At 43.0% G+C, this 24,255-nt stretch overlaps 1 protein-coding gene across 3 annotated transcripts in view; it reads right to left on the reverse strand.

Annotated features, from left to right (window-relative positions):
* Positions 1 to 24,255, reverse strand: part of LOC142304286 (potassium channel subfamily T member 2-like) — a 266,854-nt gene that overhangs the window by 28,331 nt on the left and 214,268 nt on the right. For all 3 annotated transcript variants that reach the window (XM_075346519.1, XM_075346517.1, XM_075346518.1), the window contains 4 exons: positions 19,373 to 19,456; positions 18,394 to 18,522; positions 14,980 to 15,289; positions 14,026 to 14,110 (listed from right to left, as the gene is read on the reverse strand). In XM_075346519.1, coding sequence (XP_075202634.1) covers positions 14,026 to 14,110; positions 14,980 to 15,289; positions 18,394 to 18,522; positions 19,373 to 19,456 — 608 coding nt within the window. The remainder of the gene's footprint in view (positions 1 to 14,025; positions 14,111 to 14,979; positions 15,290 to 18,393; positions 18,523 to 19,372; positions 19,457 to 24,255) is intronic.

A 24,255-nucleotide genomic window follows, 5' to 3' on the forward strand; every position in this document is an offset into this window, starting at 1 on the left:
TTCATAAAGTGTCTGATATAACTCCCGACCATATTTTGCTATTTTTGCCCCAGTGGGAGTTGCTGGTTCATTTGTTAAATAAATTAAAGGCCGCCATAAATTATGATGGAGAAGGAGGTATTACTCTCACCCTGACTAAATTATATTTGCCAGAGGGGTGTGAGGAGACTTGCCCCCTATAGGCAATCCCTACTGTGATGCTCTCTATGCCATGTGCTAATAAATCTGATGTGGACTATTATAGTCAAAAGGGCCTAATGTTGTGGGTAAACTCCCTGTAGATCCAGTAATGATCTACCTGAAGCCTGGTGTGCCTTTTCCCAGAGTATCACAGTATCCCTTTAAATCAGTCCCAGGAGATCTCCCAGGATACTGCCCACAGTCCGGGCTGCACCCACGAGTCTGCCCCAACCTTCCCTAATGATACTAAGGGGAGCCCCGGACTGCTTGCTCTTTTGCTGCAGTGATTTCCAGTCCCAAGCCACCCGTTCTAATGATGCCTTTCAGGATAAATGTCTGTAGTGAAAGTTATTTACTGTAATTGTAATAAAAGTTCTGTCCATGGCCCCTCTTGTATCTGTTTTCCCCACCAGCCATTCTAACATCGCGCACCCTGAAGCAAGAGGTGGGGGCCATAAGCTAAGCCCGCAGAGATGTGTGGGAGAGTGTACTCATTATAACCGGCTGCTTATCACAAAAAAAAACAAAAACTGATGAAGTAGAGAGAAAAAAAAAAAAAGAATGGCTTCTGCAGAGATTTGCGGGACTACATGTATTTTATATACTAACAAGTGCTTTTTCCGGCTGGTGAAGTAGATTTTGTTTCATCCTCAGAGTTAAAAATTTTACAGGAAATTATCAATAGTATTCTGCTAATACCTAAATAATTAAATTAATTTTGCAGGGAAAAGTATATTTCTTAAAATATACAAATTAGGGTTTTTTTTTGTTTTGTATTATTTTTGCATACAAAGTGCCAATATTGATTACTTTCCTTTTTTTTGTAGATACAGAATATCTATGAACCGTGTTGTAAGGTTTCAAAATTCCCCAGTAAAGTATAGGTTATATTTATCAGTTGTTTAATTATATTGTCTACAGTTATAAACCTGTAAATTTTGCCAAAATAGTATATAAAAACAAAACATAAAAAGGGGGGAAAAGTAGATATCTATTATATTTTTCCAGCAGTAAAAGGCACAGCAGACATATTGGATAGGCTTTAAAACTGGCCTTTCTTTTGCAACAGTTATGTCATGTTTATTGGACTACTATGAAACATGTCTGTTATAAAAATGATCTAATGCATATTTCTTTTAGTTTTTGTTTTTATAGATGAAACCAGATGGTGGTCGATTCTGCACTTGATATGCTACGGTTTGCACAACATGAGGTAGTTTGAATTTAGGCCACTCCCTCCCCTCCTATCGGTACAGCAGGAAGTGACGTAAGTGCCTCTCTAGATGGGTGGAGCAGAGGTAGGTAAGATAGTCAAAATGTATGTAGGATGTAGATCTTTCCTGTTGTCAAATAAGCTAGGTACGCCGAAAAGAAGGTCTAGATCTGAGCTGATGGAATCGGATGGAGATCCCCGCACAGGTGCAGCTGACCAAGAAGCAGTGAACGGGCCTAGAGTTGAGGAGTCCTTTACCATGCATAAAGACCATGCCTCAGTGACACTGGTCACGTCAGTGACTTCTGTCACTCCTTGTGTTCTTAAATCCCTACAGGAACAAGCAAACTAATAAGGAGTGGAGTGCGAGACGCAGGGAGCCAGCTGACTGAGGAAGGTCTGTGGATGAAGGGCGGTAAGCTTTCTCTGCCATGAGATCTCTTCTTAATGATGGCCCAAGTAACATGGACTAACATCTGTGAAAGTTGGATATCAGTGTGCGCTTTGGTGACGCCAGGGTTCAGTACCCAGGTAGGCAAACTCACCCGGTCTTGTGAAACACGTTCTTAAAACAATGAGGAAAAACTGTAAAGAGTCCGTAGAAACACCCTGCACCTGCTCTACCCATTCTTAGAGACTGCAAACTGATTATAGATGTATACATGAGCACGTTGTATGCAAGTCTGTGCGTGTTGTGTAGATTTCTTTCCAGGTCTGGTCAGAGGCATTCCAGTGCAGAAAACAACGTCATTGCTGAAAATCCACATTATGCAAGTGGTATGTAAAAAAAAACAAAAAACAGACTAATAAGTTGTAAATCAATGCGTGTTTTGTATCTCTTTAGTGTGTGTTGTGTTTCTCTTTAGTAATAAACAAGTTTCAATGTAAAATGTTTGTTTTTTTTGGTCTAGCGCAAATCACGTATAATTTTCATATGATTGACTAATTAGAGAAATAAACAAGTGTATTTTCTAATTCCAGATCCTAAATCAGAGTTAGTAGTATATGGTTTTCAGTCAGAAGACTGATTAATCCTAAAAGGACACAGAAAGTTTGATAAAGCTCAACGGCAGGACAACATGGATTCACGCCCCGCATTGCAGACGGGTTGATCCACCGGAGCTGCACTGAGCGTCCTGCTCATATTTATCCTTTACAAAAAGACCTGTACAGTCCCAAACCATCATTGCCGAAACAGTTAGAAGAGAGGACTTAGAGAACCTTGAGACATGGGAAAGTCCAACTACAAAGGGTGAGGACTCGCCTAGGGGTCCTTGGTCTCAAACCGGTGAAGAAATCCCATTCCCCTCTCCACCCATGTCTCAACGTTCAGTCAGGCAGGATTTCCCAACAGATCTTTCTTCCTCTTTTCCTAAGGGAACACGGTACCCTTAGTATTTAGAAATGGCAGAAGTGAGTCAAGGGGGGAACTGTTGAGGGTACGAATTGAGTAATCTAAAATACTTAATTCAGCCATTTCATAGACCCAAAAATGTGGTTTGGTTAATGTAATCTAACCATTTACAAATGTTTTTGTCTACTACTAACTCATATGAATATATTCAGTGATTTTCCTTAATATAAAATACTAGCTATAGATTCTTTCATTTCGGGAAAAGTTTTGGAGGAGCCTATCCCATCAGGCTGATGTCTCCCTGGCCTAGTCTGCTGAGCACTGGCAGTGACACGCGAGTTGACGTCACATCTCAGAAACCAATGGACCCTACACAACCGAAGCAGAAGGCGGCCGCTATTCTACCCATTATCCCAGAAGGTTTTTCCAAGTCTGCACCACAAACTGTATACATCAAACCTCATCATGTTTTGTTGTTTTTTTATCAAGAGCAGATTATCCAGGTTCACGAAGTGGCCCTAAGTGGACTAGCACTGACCAAGCATCTTCCTTTTTGTTTCATATCCAGAAAGAAGAACCATAGACAATTTGTAGCAAATGTTCTTTTGTTTTTTGATTATGTGCTAATTTTTAAATAAGGTCTAGATTCAATTTTTCTTAATCAAGATAATGTGCCCTAATGAAAGTAATAACGCCAATTCTAATAGCCCCTAAATGTCCTTCATACCACACATTCAATCCCTCACCACCTCCTGTCGTCTTCAACTCAAAAATATTTCCAGAATCCGTCCCTTCATCAATTCTCAATCTACAAAAATGCTAGTGCATGCTCTCATAATCTCCTGCCTCGACTACTGCAGCATCCTCCTATGTGGTCTCTCTGCTAACACGCTCGCCCCTCTCCAGTCCATCCTTAATGCTGCTGCCCGACTGATCCACCTCTCGCCTCACTACCACCCCGCTTCTCCTCTCTGCATGTCCCTCCACTGGCTCCCAATCTTCCATCGTATCCAATTCAAACTACTAATACTGACTTACAAAGCCATCCACAAATTGTCTCCTCCATATATCTCTGAACTAATATCTCTCTACACTCCAAAACGTAATCTCCGGTCCTCCCAAGATCTCCTTCTCTCCTCCTCTCTCATTCGCTCCTCATGCAATCGCCTCCAAGACTTCTCCCGAACATCCCCAGTCTTCTGGAACTCACTGCCTCAACACGTCAGACTATCTACTACACTTGCAAACTTCAAACGGAACCTAAAGACTCATCTGTTCAGAAATGCCTATAACCTTCAATGACCTCACTGCCCCACCACCGTGCGGAGCTGCCGCCCCACCACCGTGCGGAGCTGCCGCCCCACCACCGTGCGGAGCTGCCGCCCCACCACCGTGCGGAGCTGCCGCACCACCAACACCCCACCTACTGTCTCCTCCCCATAATCCTATAGAATGTAAGCCCGCAAGGGCAGGGCCCTCTTCCCTCTGTACTAGTCTGTCTACTGTAACTTGTATATGTATTTTGTATGTAACCCCCTTCTCATGTACAGCACCATGGAACTAATGGTGCTCTATAAATAAATAATAATAATAATAATAATAGATCAAAAGTTATGTTTAATAAATAAAATAAGTACTTAAGGGGGGAGTTAAAGTCTGTAGTGTTAAATTAAACCGATCTCATAAAAAGCCCACATATATAGATATAGATATAATTAACGTCCCAAAGGCAATAGGTCACAAATAAATCCCAAATAATAAAATATATCTAAATGGGAAAAATTTTAAAATTTAAGGTTAATAATATTCACAGATATTTTATTAGGGGGGGACTGTGGAGGTCGCCTGAGCTGTAGTTTGTTTGTTTAAACGTAATAAGAATATCTGTGTATATAAATAATCAAAATGTAGATGCATAATTATCTGTCTGTCTATGTAGCCATCGCATGGACCCATAGTATAATTCTGAACTGTATATTGAAAAAGTTAGCCAAAGTTTAAATGAACAAAGGAGATATTCATTAAGTTACTTGGGAGCCTTATCAGTAAAATTCACAGGAGAAGGAATGTAGTATTTGTAGGATGAGGCGGGTGATCCCATACTCCCATGTATCATTTCTACAGAATCTCATTGTCGCTTACTGTCTTCAAAGTGTACTATTTGGGATGATGTATGATCTCATGCATTCTCCCAATGCTGCCCATACGCACTCCCCCTAATTATTCTTTATCAGTATGTGTGAGCAAATGGAGAAGTTTTTGTAAATATCTTTCAGGCTGAAGTGATGTGTTTAATGCTTGAACAATAGAATACACGAGCTTAGTTGGTGATGCTAGCTCAAGGAGAGCATGTCTGTGTGTTCATTGTCTGATACATGAATATATCGGCACTGGTATACAGCTAATACGGCACCATCTCTGGATATCCCAAACGAGGACTCCATTAGCAGTCTTCAACCCAAATTCCTCCCTTGACAGTTTGGCGCACCAGCGTGGGGTCCACGGACGCACTGCTGACCTGGAGATACTGATGGTTTGGACGTCGCAGACTGAGATCTCCCTCCACTCCAATTATACTGATCATCTCTAACTCAAACTCTGTAAGTGTTACATACTGTGTATTCACTGCTGTTGTGGTTGGTTTGGAGAGGAGGGAGTGACAGGCTGTGTGTCCTTATCTGTGTTAAAAAGATACCTGATTGTGACTCAGGGGTAGTGCCCGCTGGGGCTCAGAGCACAATCCCAGCCCTGAGGTGTGGATCGAGTGTCACACGGTATCCAGAGGACGGTTGTTAGGGCAGGAAAGACGGTGGTGGCTGGATATAGCTAGTTAGACTGACCCGGTCTGTAATTAAAGACACGGGGGGGTTCTCGTGACCGAAGATAGGGATTAGGACTGATACAGACCGGTGGGACAGACCATACTTGAGAACTGGTACAGACCGGTGGGACAGGCCAACTGGGAAGAGTTGGCACAGACCACTGGGACAGACCATACTTAAGAATTGGTACAGACCACTGGGACAGACCAGTTATAACGTTTAACAATTGATATAGTTGACCATGTCCGGAGGTCGGGACATTCTTGTATATGCATGTACATTTTTGTACGTCCTCCTCCTTTCATGAGACAAATCCTCAGTGAAAGAAGATAGGGATTAGGACAATAAAGTGGTGTAGCTGATCAAGTCCGGAGGGAATACATTTTGTACCCCTCCTCCGTGACACGGGACCCTTATTACTATATAGCTGAGGAAGCAGCTAGAATAGAGGTGGAGCCTTAGGTGCCGGCCGGACTCTAACGCACGCCGCATAGTCATAAATTAGTGGAATCCAGACACCAAGATAGCAAAATGTTCAGACAGAGGAGACAGAAAGCTGAGAGGCCTGAAGGTTCACAGACTGTGTTAGAGCTAGTTGCAGAGAGAGAAGGGAAGAAAGCTGTACGCCATGCCTTGGAGATTTTTAAAATATTAGAATACCAAAAGGAGGTCGGTTACAACCGTCACTATGGGCAACAGCACTAAAAGCAAGAAAGGGCAAGTTGAAAGACAGGAGATTGTTGAATGATGCAGAATTGTTTGGCAGAATATCGCAGGCATTGCTGTTAGAAGGATATATTGAGGTTGAAGATGAAGATGAGCAAGGGGATGTTGTGTTTTACTATATGTTACCCGAGTCTAAGGACAGATCTGAGGGTCCTCCGGCAGGTTGTTTTGTTGCTGCCCCACAACCTGATCCCATTCTATTCCCCCCGTCCCGGAGATGCTCATAGATGCTGCAGCCCCACCCACTAGACAGCATTCCTTAACTCTTTCCACACCCATACCCCTGGTCCCTCCCATACCTGCAATGCCGTCTCTCCCCTCACCGGCCAGTCTGGAGTCTTGCTCCCCAGTTACCAATATCCCCCCTTGGATCCCCCTCCTTCCCCTAGGACACATGGTGAACCTTATTCCAAACGATCCCGGACCTGTCTGGAGTTGTTTAACCCACGATATGTTCAGTTGCTTGCTACGCCCGGAGGGGCTCAGATTTTGTTTAGGATAGGGATGGGAGATTTGTTGACACAGGAGACAGGGGTGTTTGTTAATCCGACTAATTCAAAATTGCATCATGCTGGGGGCGTGGCCCGGTAAATGGTTTTGCAGGGTGGTCAGATAATCCAGGAAGAATCGGATGAATATGTCAGACAGCATGGTTGTGTTGAACATGGTCATACTGGTGTAACTCGAGGAGGTGCTCTTCCGGCAGCCTATATTGTTCATGCTGTAGGCCCCCGGTTTGATCCCATGCATCCCCGGGATTCTGAAAATGTTCTAAAGGACTGTGTAAACCATTCAATTGTTTATGTCGCTGATCTGGATGTTACTTTGCTGACCCTTAGAAGTGTTTCACTGCCCTTGATATCTGCTGATTTATTTGGTTTTCCTGTGGAGAGGGCTGCAAGGGTGATTGTTGAAAGCATCATGTCTACAATCAGAGGATGTAATCTGTATCTGGAGGAGGTCAGGTTAGTGTTAAGGGTACTTTACACACTGCGACATCGCTAGCGATCTCGTTAGCGATGTGAAATTCTAGATCGCAAGTGCGATCTTTAGAGATCGCACATAGGTCATTTTACGCATGTGCGATCTCTAAAGATCGCACTTGCGATCTAGAATTTCACATCGCTAACGAGATCACTAGCGATGTCGCAGTGTGTAAAGTACCCTTTAGATGGAGACATTGCTGTCTATCATGCAGTAGCAACAGCTCAACGGGAGGACTGGGTTCCCTTGCCAACAGCACCTAATGTGTCAGTCAAGACTGACACAGACAGTCGTTCGGAGTATTCAGCAGACCCCAAACCTGACGAGGAACAGCCCTCACCCAAATATGTCCCCTTCAGCCACACCCAGTCAGTGGCATTAATCCACTGCCTGCCAGATCCCGAAATTAACCCTATGCGATTTTATAAGGAAATGCTACAGGTCCACCAGTTATATTCAGCTGCCCGGAAGGACCTTGTTAATCTCCCCAAAGTAAAAGCAGGAGACGGTTTTTGGCCCTTAGTGGAACCCCATCTCCCAATGTCCCCAGGCACTTCTGACACCACTTTCCAAAGTGGAGAACAGTATTGTGCTGCTTTAAAAAGATGGGCCCAAGATCAATTGGTGGAACAAGCCACTAATCTGAAGGATATTGTGCAGGAGAAAGGGGAATCTGCTGAAAAATATTATGCCAGACTCCAACGAGTCTTTTTAGATCTCGGGTTCACTACAACCAATAAGTCACAAGCCACCCTCCTAACCACCTCCTTAGGACATGGTGATGTCCACTCGACCCGATATCATAAATCTTCCTGCCAAAGACGCTATCCTGGTTGTTAAAAGTTTCCAGAAAAGCCTGGTTAAGCATCCAGCCTCCAAATCCAAAAGGAACTCCCCAGTATTGGTGTATACAGACACACTGGTGCAGCCCCCGCCCATGCCCCAACAGGGCCCAAACCCCATATATGTAGCTCCCAATCAACAAAACCAGCAGAGCCAGCAACGGAATTGTTGGCGTTGTGGTCAGCCCGGGCATTTCCAGAGAGGATGCCGTGTTCCACCATTCCAATCTCCTGTCCAAGGCCCCAAAACCAAAGCCAATCGCCCATACATTTATACTATAATAGTCAGATTAAATAAGAAGTATTGCAGGGGCCCCTTTCAAATTTATAGCTGACACTGTTGTAACCAATTCCATTCATAAAGTGTCTGATATAACTCCCGACCATATTTTGCTATTTTTGCCCCAGTGGGAGTTGCTGGTTCATTTGTTAAATAAATTAAAGGCCGCCATAAATTATGATGGAGAAGGAGGTATTACTCTCACCCTGACTAAATTATATTTGCCAGAGGGGTGTGAGGAGACTTGCCCCCTATAGGCAATCCCTACTGTGATGCTCTCTATGCCATGTGCTAATAAATCTGATGTGGACTATTATAGTCAAAAGGGCCTAATGTTGTGGGTAAACTCCCTGTAGATCCAGTAATGATCTACCTGAAGCCTGGTGTGCCTTTTCCCAGAGTATCACAGTATCCCTTTAAATCAGTCCCAGGAGATCTCCCAGGATACTGCCCACAGTCCGGGCTGCACCCACGAGTCTGCCCCAACCTTCCCTAATGATACTAAGGGGAGCCCCGGACTGCTTGCTCTTTTGCTGCAGTGATTTCCAGTCCCAAGCCACCCGTTCTAATGATGCCTTTCAGGATAAATGTCTGTAGTGAAAGTTATTTACTGTAATTGTAATAAAAGTTCTGTCCATGGCCCCTCTTGTATCTGTTTTCCCCACCAGCCATTCTAACATCGCGCACCCTGAAGCAAGAGGTGGGGGCCATAAGCTAAGCCCGCAGAGATGTGTGGGAGAGTGTACTCATTATAACCGGCTGCTTATCACAAAAAAAAACAAAAACTGATGAAGTAGAGAGAAAAAAAAAAAAAGAATGGCTTCTGCAGAGATTTGCGGGACTACATGTATTTTATATACTAACAAGTGCTTTTTCCGGCTGGTGAAGTAGATTTTGTTTCATCCTCAGAGTTAAAAATTTTACAGGAAATTATCAATAGTATTCTGCTAATACCTAAATAATTAAATTAATTTTGCAGGGAAAAGTATATTTCTTAAAATATACAAATTAGGGTTTTTTTTTGTTTTGTATTATTTTTGCATACAAAGTGCCAATATTGATTACTTTCCTTTTTTTTGTAGATACAGAATATCTATGAACCGTGTTGTAAGGTTTCAAAATTCCCCAGTAAAGTATAGGTTATATTTATCAGTTGTTTAATTATATTGTCTACAGTTATAAACCTGTAAATTTTGCCAAAATAGTATATAAAAACAAAACATAAAAAGGGGGGAAAAGTAGATATCTATTATATTTTTCCAGCAGTAAAAGGCACAGCAGACATATTGGATAGGCTTTAAAACTGGCCTTTCTTTTGCAACAGTTATGTCATGTTTATTGGACTACTATGAAACATGTCTGTTATAAAAATGATCTAATGCATATTTCTTTTAGTTTTTGTTTTTATAGATGAAACCAGATGGTGGTCGATTCTGCACTTGATATGCTACGGTTTGCACAACATGAGGTAGTTTGAATTTAGGCCACTCCCTCCCCTCCTATCGGTACAGCAGGAAGTGACGTAAGTGCCTCTCTAGATGGGTGGAGCAGAGGTAGGTAAGATAGTCAAAATGTATGTAGGATGTAGATCTTTCCTGTTGTCAAATAAGCTAGGTACGCCGAAAAGAAGGTCTAGATCTGAGCTGATGGAATCGGATGGAGATCCCCGCACAGGTGCAGCTGACCAAGAAGCAGTGAACGGGCCTAGAGTTGAGGAGTCCTTTACCATGCATAAAGACCATGCCTCAGTGACACTGGTCACGTCAGTGACTTCTGTCACTCCTTGTGTTCTTAAATCCCTACAGGAACAAGCAAACTAATAAGGAGTGGAGTGCGAGACGCAGGGAGCCAGCTGACTGAGGAAGGTCTGTGGATGAAGGGCGGTAAGCTTTCTCTGCCATGAGATCTCTTCTTAATGATGGCCCAAGTAACATGGACTAACATCTGTGAAAGTTGGATATCAGTGTGCGCTTTGGTGACGCCAGGGTTCAGTACCCAGGTAGGCAAACTCACCCGGTCTTGTGAAACACGTTCTTAAAACAATGAGGAAAAACTGTAAAGAGTCCGTAGAAACACCCTGCACCTGCTCTACCCATTCTTAGAGACTGCAAACTGATTATAGATGTATACATGAGCACGTTGTATGCAAGTCTGTGCGTGTTGTGTAGATTTCTTTCCAGGTCTGGTCAGAGGCATTCCAGTGCAGAAAACAACGTCATTGCTGAAAATCCACATTATGCAAGTGGTATGTAAAAAAAAACAAAAAACAGACTAATAAGTTGTAAATCAATGCGTGTTTTGTATCTCTTTAGTGTGTGTTGTGTTTCTCTTTAGTAATAAACAAGTTTCAATGTAAAATGTTTGTTTTTTTTGGTCTAGCGCAAATCACGTATAATTTTCATATGATTGACTAATTAGAGAAATAAACAAGTGTATTTTCTAATTCCAGATCCTAAATCAGAGTTAGTAGTATATGGTTTTCAGTCAGAAGACTGATTAATCCTAAAAGGACACAGAAAGTTTGATAAAGCTCAACGGCAGGACAACATGGATTCACGCCCCGCATTGCAGACGGGTTGATCCACCGGAGCTGCACTGAGCGTCCTGCTCATATTTATCCTTTACAAAAAGACCTGTACAGTCCCAAACCATCATTGCCGAAACAGTTAGAAGAGAGGACTTAGAGAACCTTGAGACATGGGAAAGTCCAACTACAAAGGGTGAGGACTCGCCTAGGGGTCCTTGGTCTCAAACCGGTGAAGAAATCCCATTCCCCTCTCCACCCATGTCTCAACGTTCAGTCAGGCAGGATTTCCCAACAGATCTTTCTTCCTCTTTTCCTAAGGGAACACGGTACCCTTAGTATTTAGAAATGGCAGAAGTGAGTCAAGGGGGGAACTGTTGAGGGTACGAATTGAGTAATCTAAAATACTTAATTCAGCCATTTCATAGACCCAAAAATGTGGTTTGGTTAATGTAATCTAACCATTTACAAATGTTTTGGTCTCCTACTAACTCATTAATATATTCAGTGATTTTCCTTAATATAAAATACTAGCTATAGATTCTTTCATTTCGGGAAAGGTTTTGGAGGAGCCTATCCCATCAGGCTGATGTCTCCCCGGCCTAGTCTGCTGAGCACTGGCAGTGACACGCGAGTTGACGTCACATCTCAGAAACCAATGGACTCTACACAACCGAAGCAGAAGGCGGCCGCTATTCTACCCATTATCCCAGAAGGTTTTTCCAAGTCTGCACCACAAACTGTATACATAAAGCCTCATCATGTTTTGTTGTTTTTTTATCAAGAGCAGATTATCCAGGTTCACGAAGTGGCCCTAAGTGGACTAGCACTGACCAAGCATCGTCCTTTTTGTTTCATATCCGGAAAAAAGAACCATAGACAATTTGTAGCGAATATTCTTTTGTTTTTTGATTATGTGCTAATTTTTAAATAAGGTCTAGATTCAATTTTTCTTAATCAAGATAATGTGCCCTAATGAAAGTAATAACGCCAATTCTAATAGCCCCTATAGATCAAAGAGTTATGTTTAATAAATAAAATAAGTACTTAAGGGGGGAGTTAAAGTCTGTAGTGTTAAATTAAACCGATCTCATAAAAAGCTCACATATATAGATATGGATATAATTAACGTCCCAAAGACAATAGGTCACAAATAAATCCCAAATAATAAAATATATCTAAATGGGAAAAATTTTAAAATTTAAGGTTAATAATATTCACAGATATTTTATTAGGGGGGGACTGTGGAGGTCGCCTGAGCTGTAGTTTGTTTGTTTAAACGTAATAAGAATATCTGTGTATATAAATAATCAAAATGTAGATGCATAATTATCTGTCTGTCTATGTAGCCATCGCATGGACCCATAGTAAAATTCTAAACTGTATATTGAAAAAGTTAGCCAAAGTATAAATGAACAAAGGAGATATTCATTAAGTTAATTGGGAGCCTTATCAGTAAAATTCACAGGAGAAGGAATGTAGTATTTGTAGGATGAGGCGGGTGATCCCATACTCCCATGAATCATTTCTACAGAATCTCATCGTCGCTTACTGTCTTCAAAGTGTACTATTTGGGATGATGTATGATCTCATGCATTCTCCCAATGCTGCCCATACGCACTCCCCCCTAATTATTCTTTATCAGTATGTGTGAGCAAATGGAGAAGTTTTTGTAAATATCTTTCAGGCTGAAGTGATGTGTTTAATGCTTGAACAATAGAATACACGAGCTCAGTTGGTGATGCTAGCTGAAGGAGAGCATGTCTGTGTGTTCATTGTCTGATACATGAATATATCGGCACTGGTATATAGCTAATATGGCACCGTCTATGGATATCCCAAACGAGGACTCCATTAGCAGTCTTCAACCCAAATTCCTCCCTTGACAATAGTAGTTATATTCTTGTACATAGGGGGCAGTATTATAGTAGTTATATTCTTGTACATAGGGGGCAGTATTATAGTAGTTATATTCTTGTACATAGGGGCAGTATTATAGCAGTTATATTCTTGTACATAGGGGGCAGGATTATAGTAGTTATATTCTTGTACATAGGGACAGTATTATAGCAGTTATATTCTTGTACATAGGGGGCAGGATTATAGCAGTTATATTTTTGTACATAGGGGCAGTATTATAGCAGTTATATTCTTGTACATAGGGGGCAGTATTATAGTAGTTATATTCTTGTACATAGGGGGCAGTATTATAGTAGTTATATTCTTGTACATAGGTGCAGTATTATAGGAATTATATTCTTGTACGTTACAGACAGCATTATAGTTTTCTTTCATGTGCCTCAGTGGAAATTAATCACTGGTTATTTTCATCTCAGTTGTGAGAAGAATTGATTTTTAATTACATTCAGTGTCTTCTCTGATCTGCAATGTTCCAGGTAAAAGACCTTAACTGTCAGACCAGGGAGGAGAAGACAGAATAGAGAAAACAGGAATAAGACAGCGACAATTACACAATGAAGACACAGAACGGTGAGACATGAAGCAGAGTCAGCCTGACACCTGAGCATTAGCGAGATGGACAGCTCTACTAGCGATACAATGAGATGTAAGAAACCGCAGGGAGGCGAAGACAACGTCATTGCCGAGATAAGAAGGAATATGTCTTACAAAAATGCAAGAGGATAATATGCAGAGGATCAATGGGAAATTGTGAAAAGCAGGATGATCCCTAAGCAGCACATCGTGTAATGAGAGCGGGGAGAAGAAATATCTGCAAATGACTAATGTGGACAATGCAAGACCATCCGGAGTAACAGGAGACAGAGGACGTCTCAGACCCCCGGCTCCTCACAAGACAAACTAGAAGATAATTGCACTTTCAAAACGTTGAATGGTGAAGTCAGGAGAAATTTTGGGTTTCAGAGCTGTTTATAGTTTGTGTCAGTTTTCGGGATAGGATATTTATATTTTTTACATTGGAGGTCCAGTCTCTGGGACCCCTGCAAATGTTGACAAAGAAGGCATGAGCGAATGAGATGGGGGGCAGTATGAGGATCAGCCCCTGTGCCAGGGGAAGTAATGAGGGTAACACACCCCAAAGATATCGCCCCAGAGAAACTGAGATATGAGATCTACTTACACCACATCATTGAGCTCCAGCTTGGTGTCTGGAGGAGGATTTATAAGGATGTATGACAACGAGTTATCTGTGTCCATAATGTCCACTGTAGAGAAAGGGAACAGATGCAAAGATTACATACTGATGGGAGGGGCAATGGTCACATAGCTCCTCCCCATTGTCACTGAATGGTGGGAGGGGCATACTGTAAAATTGCTCCTCCCGATTGTCACCCTCTCGTGGGAAAGGCAAACTGTGTTACATAATTCCTCTCTATCTTTTGTGTCACCTTGTGATGGGAGCAGCAGACTTCATGTCAAAAAGCTGCTCCCTCTTAACTACCACTCTGTGTTAAGAGGATTAGTAGCCATCTCACATTGCTCCTCCCTCCTGACTGTATCACCCTGATCGAAGGAGTAGTCTCAATGTTACATAGCTCCTCCCTCCTGACTGTATTCACCTGTGATGGGAGGAGCAGACTACATATCCCATAGCTCCTCCCTCTTGATTATCACCTTGTGGTGTGAAGAGTCTGCATGTCACATAGCTCCTCCCTCCTGACTGTCACCTTGTGATGGGAGGAGCAGAGTACATATCACATAGCTCCTCCCTCCTGACTGTATTGTCCTGTGATGGGAGAAGCAGACTACATATCACATAGCTCTTCTCTCCTGAATATATCACCTTGTGATGGGAGGAGCAGACTACACATTACATAGCTCCTCCCTCCTGACTGTCACCCTGTGATGGGAGGAGCAGAGTACATATCACATAGCTCCTCCCTCCTGACTGTATTGTCCTGTGATGGGAGAAGCAGACTACATATCACATAGCTCTTCTCTCCTGAATATATCACCCTGTGATGGGAGGAGCAGAGTACATATCACATAGCTCCTCGCCCCATTGTAGACCCCACCATGTTAGGAGCATATGGCCCCCTATTTTCATGACAAGTAGACAATCCGGGTCACATACTGTACTCCGCAGTGGAGAGACCCAGATGTTTCATTCTGGTCTTCACCAGGGCATTGAGTTCCTGCCGCTCGGACCGTCTGTACAGACTCATCCTCTGTTGGCTGATCCTCTCTGATGCCGACTTCCCAGGTTGCCTTGCTCCTTTACGAGACAGTCTCCGCGCCCACTGCATGCTCTTCCTGCGCAGTAATGGATGCTCGGACTGGTCGCTGGATGTAGAGTTACGATGTGGCCCGCGGCTTTGAATGGTGTCTCCCCAGCGGCTTTCTCTTGTATCTTCATAGTCTTCCACGCTGATAGAGACCTGAGACTAGAAGGACAAGCAAGAGGGGCAGAGTAACAATCAAAAATGGTCATCACATAGCCGGACTAGGTGCACTGATGAGCCAACACATGCCCTCATGGTGGGCTTCAGCCACATCCGTCCAGCAGGAGGCAAAACCATTACCCCGAAGCAGTCCGGCCGATGAACCTCCCGGTTCATGTAAAGGGAAGAGGACAAAATATGGCACCATATGTTCAGTATGTGATTCTTTCTCTGGTTTATGTCACCCTATGGCGGTAGGAGAACTACATTAGCACATAGGGGCAGTATACTGACAGTGCATGCGCCATTTATCTGGCTGCTGTGCTCTCTATCTCTACTATATGTACCTGTTATGTATCACACAGGGCAGTGTACAGCAGTATACAGCACTAAACCTGGGCTATATGTGCATTACTTATCTATAGAATGGTGCCATTGTTTTATTGGAGCAATGTAAGGCACTATATATTTGAGCAGTGTATGGAACTATGCATGTCAGCACTGCATGGCACTATGAATCTGTTCTCTGTGGGGCATTATTTATTTGAGCTCTATATGATAGTTTATGTATGTATTGAGTAGCACTACTCATCTGTACATTGTGGGGCATTATTTATCTGAGCACTTATTAGACTATGTATTTGAGCACTGCGTGCTTCTACTTATCTGGACTCTGTGTGGCACTATTTATCTGAAGACTGAGTGGCACTATTTATTTCTACACAACTGTGTAATATTATTTATCTGAGCACTTATTGGACTATGTATCTGAGCACTGCGTGCTTCTACTTATCTGGACTCTGTGTGGCACTATTTATGTGAGGACTGTGCACCATTTTGTATCTGAGCACTTGTAGTATATATCTTGGCAGTGTATAATACTATATGTCTGAACATTGCAAAGGACCATGTATCCGGCACTATTTGTTTACACACAGTGTGGCACAATGTATCTGAGCTCTGTGTAACACTAACTGAAGACTTTATGGCATTACTCATCTGTATACTGTGCAGCATTATTTATCTGGGCACCTACATTATGTAAGCACTGTATAGGACCATATATCAGAGCACTATGTGTACTACTCATCATTTATCTTCAGGCTATATGACGTTATGTAGCAGAACATTGTATGGGACTATGCGTCTGAGCACTGTATGGTACGGCTCATTTGTACTTTGTGTGATACCATTTATTTGAGTACTGTTTGGCATTATTTATCTGAGCATTGTACGTAGATATGCATCTGAGTGCGGTATGTCGGTATTCATCTGCACTCAGAGTCATGCAGAGATCAGATAAATTGTGCCACACAGAGTACAGATGAGTAGTGTCACACAGTGGACAGATAGTGTCACATGGAGTTCAGGTAAGTGCCAAACAGTGATCAGATGCCTAATTCCATACATTGCTCAAATAATTATCATACAGAGCTCAGAAAAACTGTGCCACAAAATGTATCTGAGCATTGTGTGGTGTTACTTATGAGTACACCATGTAGCATTATTTATCTGATCACTATGTGGCATTATCTGATCACTTTGACACAATTTATGAATACAACTGAATAGGGTTATTTATGTCGTCAGCACTGTGTGGCACTAAACATCTGGACCCTGAGTGGCACTATTCAGAGGGTGACCGCATCTGATGCTTTTTTTTCTAAAATTGTGCCTTACTGACACTCTAGTGCTGAGTCTTCGCTGATGCTCCTGGTGTCTGGTATTGTCTGCAGCACTGACATCACTTTGACAGCGCTGCAGCCAACCTGTGAGCTCAGCGGCTTGTGCACCCGACTTGGGCAGAGCCGCTATTCTCCCTTATTGGCTTCAGCGGCGCTGAGCACTGTAGACAATGACACACACCAGGAGCAGCAGTGGAGACTTAGCGTTGGACCAGGGAAGGGTGAGTAAGGAACAGTTTTGGGAGGGGTTGAACCCCTTAATGCCCCATGACGTCATGGAGTGTGTCAGGGATTTTGGAGCGGACATAGAAGGAAGATGCCTCTAACAACAACGATCGGCAAACACACCTCTGAAACGCTGTTCTTAATTGCTGACCCCATCACCCTGACCAGTGCCGCCCCCTCACCTTGCCCAGTGCCACCCCATCACCCTGCCCAGTTCCGCCCCGTCACCCTGCCCAGTGCTGCCCCGTCACCCTGCCCAGTGCTGCCCCGTCACCCTGCCCAGTTCCGCCCCGTCACCCTGCCCAGTTCCGCCCCGTCACCCTGCCCAGTTCCGCCCCGTCACCCTGCCCAGTTCCGCCCCGTCACCCTGCCCAGTTCCGCCCCGTCACCCTGCCCAGTTCCGCCCCGTCACCCTACCCAGTTCCGCCCCGTCACCCTGCCCAGTTCCGCCCCGTCACCCTGCCCAGTGTCGCCCCCTCATTTTGCCCAGTGCCGCTCCGTCACCCTGCCCACTCCCTCCCTGTCACCCTGCCCAGTGTGGCCCCGTCACCCTGCCCAGTGTGGCCCCGTCACCCTGCCCAGTGTGGCCCCGTCACCCTGCCCAGTGTGGCCCCGTCACCCTGCCCAGTGTGGCCCCGTCACCCTGCCCAGTGTGGCCCCGTCACCCTGCCCAGTGTGGCCCCGTCACCCTGCCCAGTGTGGCCCCGTCACCCTGCCCAGTGTGGCCCCGTCACCCTGCCCAGTGTGGCCCCGTCACCCTGCCCAGTGTGGCCCCGTCACCCTGCCCAGTGTGGCCCCGTCACCCTGCCCAGTGTGGCCCCGTCACCCTGCCCAGTGTGGCCCCGTCACCCTGCCCAGTGTGGCCCCGTCACCCTGCCCAGTTCCGCTCCGTCACCCTGCCCAGTTCCGCCCAGTCACACTGCCCAGTGCTGCCCTGTCACCCTGCCCAGTGCCGCCCCGTCACCCTGCCCAGTGCCGCCCCGTCACCCTGCCCAGTGCCGCCCCGTCACCCTACCCAGTGCCGCCCCGTCACCCTACCCAGTGCCGCCCTGTGACTAGTCCTACAGCTTATCTCATACTTGAAGGCATCATTCTGATGAGCTCTGATCTGTTGTTATCTTTGTAGTTCCCCATTTTTTTTACCAACATCTGCAAACAAAATCAAGAAAATGCCGAGTGTCACGAACTGCTGTGTACCTCTGAAGTCGGCAGCACATGCGTCTCGGTACGGAAAATCCCAATCGGTATGTCTCCGGTGGTGGAACACAACTTCTGATACAAGCGACCATAACAACGAATCCAAAGGTCTTCTTCTGTAACTCGCAGCTGTGGAGGAAAACAATCTTTTTTTGTCAATTCTCTGCTTCCCCACCAGGGGGCAGAGTGACACAGAATCAAAATATGTTATTGCCAAAGCATATTATATATAATAAATTATAGGATGGCGGGGGAGGGGGGTGGTAGCCTACAGCAATCACTGATTCATAGGGTATATATGGGGCTATATATATATATATATATATATATATATATATATATACATACACACACAGTATGTGCACATATGTTGTTGCATGGATTTTTCTTTTTTTTTTCCTCATTTATGCATCAGACAGATTATCATTACCCTTTGACTCTTGATTATAAAGCTCATTTCCATATCAGAGTCTCGCCTGAATACTGGGATTCTGGACGGGATTGCTCGGGGAATCGGCAGAACATGATTTGCCCAGGGCATTGATGATGGTGGAAAATAAAAAATAATGAAAGACACGAGGACTCGGCCCCAGAACATCAGGCGGCTGCTTCTCCCTTTATAGTTTATCTTCTATGTAACATCAACGGGGCCCTGGGCAGAAAACACACGGGGGCCCTAACAGTTAAATCCTTGGGTCGTCCTCCATCACAAAAATATTCTGCCAGAGCCCTAGGCTCGGTAATGATATTAGCATTTAGCTTTAAACATATACAGGGGTGCCCAGGGACCCCCGAGATGTTGTCTGAGACCCCAGACTATAAGAAGCCAAAATTTCACAAAGATTTGGCTGTCTATGGGCAGGCAATGTATAGCTGGCACCCTAATGGTTTAGTTGTGTTTCTGTGCTGGTCCAGCAGTGCCCCAATATTCTATGTGCAACCCCTTTAAGACAGAAGAGCAGAGGGTAGGAGAACTTACAGCGCACAGGAATCCAGAGCCGGGCATCGAATCCAGACCCAGCAAGAGACGTGTGATGGAGATCATGTAATCCTTCACAAACGACTATATGGCAAAGGAGAAAGTGGAGTCAGCACTACACGGAAATGTCATATACACAGGTATATAGATACAGCATGTGAAATAAGTATTGAACATGTCACCAATTTTCTAAGTAAATATATTTCTAAAAGTGCGATTGACATGTATTTCTCACCAAATGTTGTTAGCAACCTATCCAATCCACAGAGGCAAAGAAATCAACCATAGATATCCATACATTAAGTTATGTGTAATAATGAACCACACTAGAAACATCCCATGATGGATAAAACCAGTGAGCTGGCTCAAGACCACTCACTGTCCATACATTACCCAGGTGCCACACAAGAAACATCTCATGATGGGTAAAACCAGTGAGCTGTCTCAAGACCACTCACTGAAAAGTAGACAAGGCACTCCCAAAATGCTTTGCATGAAGATTTATTTATGTGCTTTATAACGTTTTCGGTCCTATTTGGACCTTCATCAGTAGCACTATACAGAAGAAAAAAAATAAACACAATATTTTTACAATAAGAAAAATAAAAAATGATATCCAAACAAAGAGAAAACATACAGACAATATTTACAAAATTTCATATATGCATCTGGTATACATGATTCACAATATTAAAATTCATATTGGAAAGATATGAAAAAAAATTAATAAGGGAAAAGAAAAAAGGGGAAGAAAAAAATGCAGAAAGGAACATTTTTTTCTTCCCCTTTTTTCCCATTTTTTTCTTCCCCTTTTTTCTTTTCCCTTATTAATTTTTTTTCATATCTTTCCAATATGAATTTTAATATTGTGAATCATGTATACCAGATGCATATATGAAATTTTGTAAATATTGTCTGTATGTTTTCTCTTTGGATATCATTTTTTATTTTTCTTATTGTAAAAATATTATGTTTATTTTTTTTCTTCTGTATAGTGCTACTGATGAAGGTCCAAATAGGACCGAAAACGTTATAAAGCACATAAATAAATCTTCATGCAAAGCATTTTGGGAGTGCCTTGTCTACTTTTCACTTTATGGCTTTAGAACCTAAAGTGCACCCCAATATCTTGTTGACACACTGACAGGAGGTGCCATCCTTTTCCTACCATATCAAGACCACTCACTGTCCATACATTACCCAGGGGCCACACAAGAAACATCTCATGATGGGTAAAGCCAGTGGGCTGTCTCAAGACCACTCACTGTCCATACATTACCCAGGTGCCACACAAGAAACATCTCATGATGGGTAAAACCAGTGAGCTGTCTCAAGTCAAGACCAGCTTACTGTCCATATATTAAGTTATGTGTAATAATGGGACATGACAGGGAAAAAGTATTGAACACATGAAAGAGGTGCAAAGATTCATGGACAGTCATGACACCAGCTGAAATCTATCAGTAATTTGAAAGCAATATTGCCACTTAGTGAATAGTAATATCAACTGGTCCAACTGATGGCTTATAAAAAGGTCTCATTACCAAGGTGCCGCACAAGAAACATCTCATGATGGGTAAAACCAGTGAGCTGTCACAAACCTTTGCAACCTTATAGAAAAACATACTGATTGCATTGGTTACCGAAGAATTTCTAAACTACTGAAGGGTCAGGTGAGCACTGTTGGGGCCATAATCTGGAAGTGGAAAGAACATCATTTCACCATAAACCGGCCACTACCGCATGCCCCCCACAAGATTTCATATAGAGGAGTAAAACTAATTATCATAAGGGTTCTCCAAGAGTCAAGGAGCACCTGTGGAGACCTACAGAAAGACCTGGAATCAGCAGATACAATTGCTTAAAAAAAAAACAGTAAGTAATGCATTCGCTCTCCATGCCCTGTATGCACGCTCCTGTATGCACGCTCCTGTATGCACGCTCCTGTATGCACGCTCCTGTATGCACGCTCACTACGCAAGACTCCATTGCTGAACAAAAAGCAGGGTTCAAGTGCATGTAAAGTTTGCTCAACAACATTTAGAAAAGCCTGTGAAATACTGGGAGAATATAGTCTGGTCAGAGGAGACCAAAATTGAACTCTTTGGATGCCATAATACACATAAGGTTGGAAGGCCAAAAGGCAAATCACCCCCGAAACATCAGCAGTGAATTGTGGAGGTGGGGACATCATGGTGAGGGGCAGTTTCTCAGCATACGGCATTGACAAATTTCATATGACTGAAGGAAGGATGGATGGATGGACAAATGTACCGAGACATTCTTGATAAAAATCTGCTGCCATCTACCAGATGATGAGGGTTGACATTTCAGCAATACAATGACCCCAAACACAGCCAAGAAAACTTTCAACTGGATTTAGAGAAAGAAAATAAAGCTGCTATATAGGCCGAGCCGCTCACCGGAGCTAAATCCAATAGAAAATTTATGGAAGAAAGTAAAAAGAGTTAATGGGAAGTGTCAATAGGATCTTCAGGATATGAACAGTGTGTGGATAAATGGGCCAAAATCACAACTGAGCAATGCAGGCAACTAGCGTTTCCCTACAGAAGGCGTCTTAAAGCTGTCATCACCACAAAGGCTTTTGTACAATGTATTAATGCAATTTAGTATAATTTCTCATTTGTACACATAACTTATTTTATAGACATCTATGGTTTGATTTCCTTTTCTGTGTGGATTGGATGGGTTGTAACCAACATCTGGTGAGAAATTAATGTCAAAAGCACCTTTAAAAATATATTTATTGAAAAATTGGTGACCGCTCAATACTTACTTAACCCACTATATATATGGAGTAAGAGGAGGAGATATAGAGAGAGGATATATGGAGTGATTACTGGAGATGTAAGGGAGGATATATAGAGTAATAAGAGGAGATATAAGAGGATATATGGAGTAATAGGGGGAGATATAGGGAGGATATATGGAGTAATAGGAGGAGATATAGGGAGGATATATGGAGTAATAGGAGGAGATATAGGGACGATATATGGAGTAATAGGAGGAGATATAGGGAGGATATATGGAGTAATAGGAGGAGATATAGGGACGATATATGGAGTAATAGGAGGAGATATAGGGAGGATATATGGAGTAATAGGAGGAGATATAGGGAGGATATATGGAGTAATAGGAGGAGATATAGGGAGGATATATGGAGTAATAGGAGGAGATATAGGGAGGATATATGGAGTAATAGGAGGAGATATAGGGGAGGATATATGGAGTAATAGGAGGAGATATAGGGAGGATATATGGAGTAATAGGAGGAGATATAGGGAGGATATATGGAGTAATAGGAGGAGATATAGGGGAGGATATATGGAGTAATAGGAGGAGATATAGGGAGGATATATGGAGTAATAGGAGATATAGGGGAGGATATATGGAGTAATAGGAGGATATATAGGGAGGATATATGGAGTAATAGGAGGAGATATAGGGGAGGATATATGGAGTAATAGGAGGAGATATAGGGACGATATATGGAGTAATAGGAGGATATATAGGGAGGATATATGGAGTAATAGGAGGAGATATAGGGGGGATATATGGAGTAATAGGAGGAGATATAGGGACGATATATGGAGTAATAGGAGGATATATAGGGAGGATATATGGAGTAATAGGAGGAGATATAGGGGAGGATATATGGAGTAATAGGAGGAGATATAGGGAGGATATATGGAGTAATAGGAGATATAGGGGAGGATATATGGAGTAATAGGAGGATATATAGGGAGGATATATGGAGTAATAGGAGGATATATAGGGAGGATATATGGAGTAATAGGAGGAGATATAGGGGGGATATATGGAGTAATAGGAGGAGATATAGGGAGGATATATGGAGTAATAGGAGGATATATAGGGAGGATATATGGAGTAATAGGAGGAGATATAGGGACGATATATGGAGTAATAGGAGGAGATATAGGGAGGATATATGGAGTAATAGGAGGGGATATAGGGAGGATATATGGAGTAATAGGAGGAGATATAGGGAGGATATATGGAGTAATAGGAGGAGATATAGGGAGGATATATGGAGTAATAGGAGGACATATAGGGAGGATATATGGAGTAATAGGAGGAGATATAGGGAGGATATATGGAGTAATAGGAGGGGATATAGGGAGGATATATGGAGTTATAGGGAGGATATATGGAGTAATAGGAGGACATATAGGGAGGATATATGGAGTAATAGGAGCAGATATAGGGAGGATATATGGAGTAATAGGAGGAGATATAGGGAGGATATATGGAGTAATAGGAGGATATATAGGGAGGATATATGGAGTAATAGGAGGAGATATAGGGAGGATATATGGAGTAATAGGACGAGATATAGGGAGGATATATGGAGTAATAGGAGGACATATAGGGAGGATATATGGAGTAATAGGAGGACATATAGGGAGGATATATGGAGTAATAGGAGGAGATATAGGGAGGATATATGGAGTTATAGGAGGAGATATAGGGAGGATATATGGAGTAATAGGAGGAGATATAGGGAGGATATATGGAGTAATAGGAGGAGATATAGGAAGGATATATGGAGTAATAGGAGGACATATAGGGAGGATATATGGAGTTATAGGAGGAGATATAGGGAGGATATATGGAGTAATAGGAGGAGATATAGGGAGGATATATGGAGTAATAGGAGGACATATAGGGAGGATATATGGAGTAATAGGAGCAGATATAGGGAGGATATATGGAGTAATAGGAGGAGATATAGGGAGGATATATGGAGTAATAGGAGGATATATAGGGAGGATATATGGAGTAATAGGAGGAGATATAGGGAGGATATATGGAGTAATAGGAGGAGATATAGGGAGGATATA

The sequence above is a fragment of the Anomaloglossus baeobatrachus genome, chromosome 4, assembly GCF_048569485.1.
Source record: "Anomaloglossus baeobatrachus isolate aAnoBae1 chromosome 4, aAnoBae1.hap1, whole genome shotgun sequence".
Lineage (NCBI taxonomy): Eukaryota > Metazoa > Chordata > Amphibia > Anura > Aromobatidae > Anomaloglossus > Anomaloglossus baeobatrachus.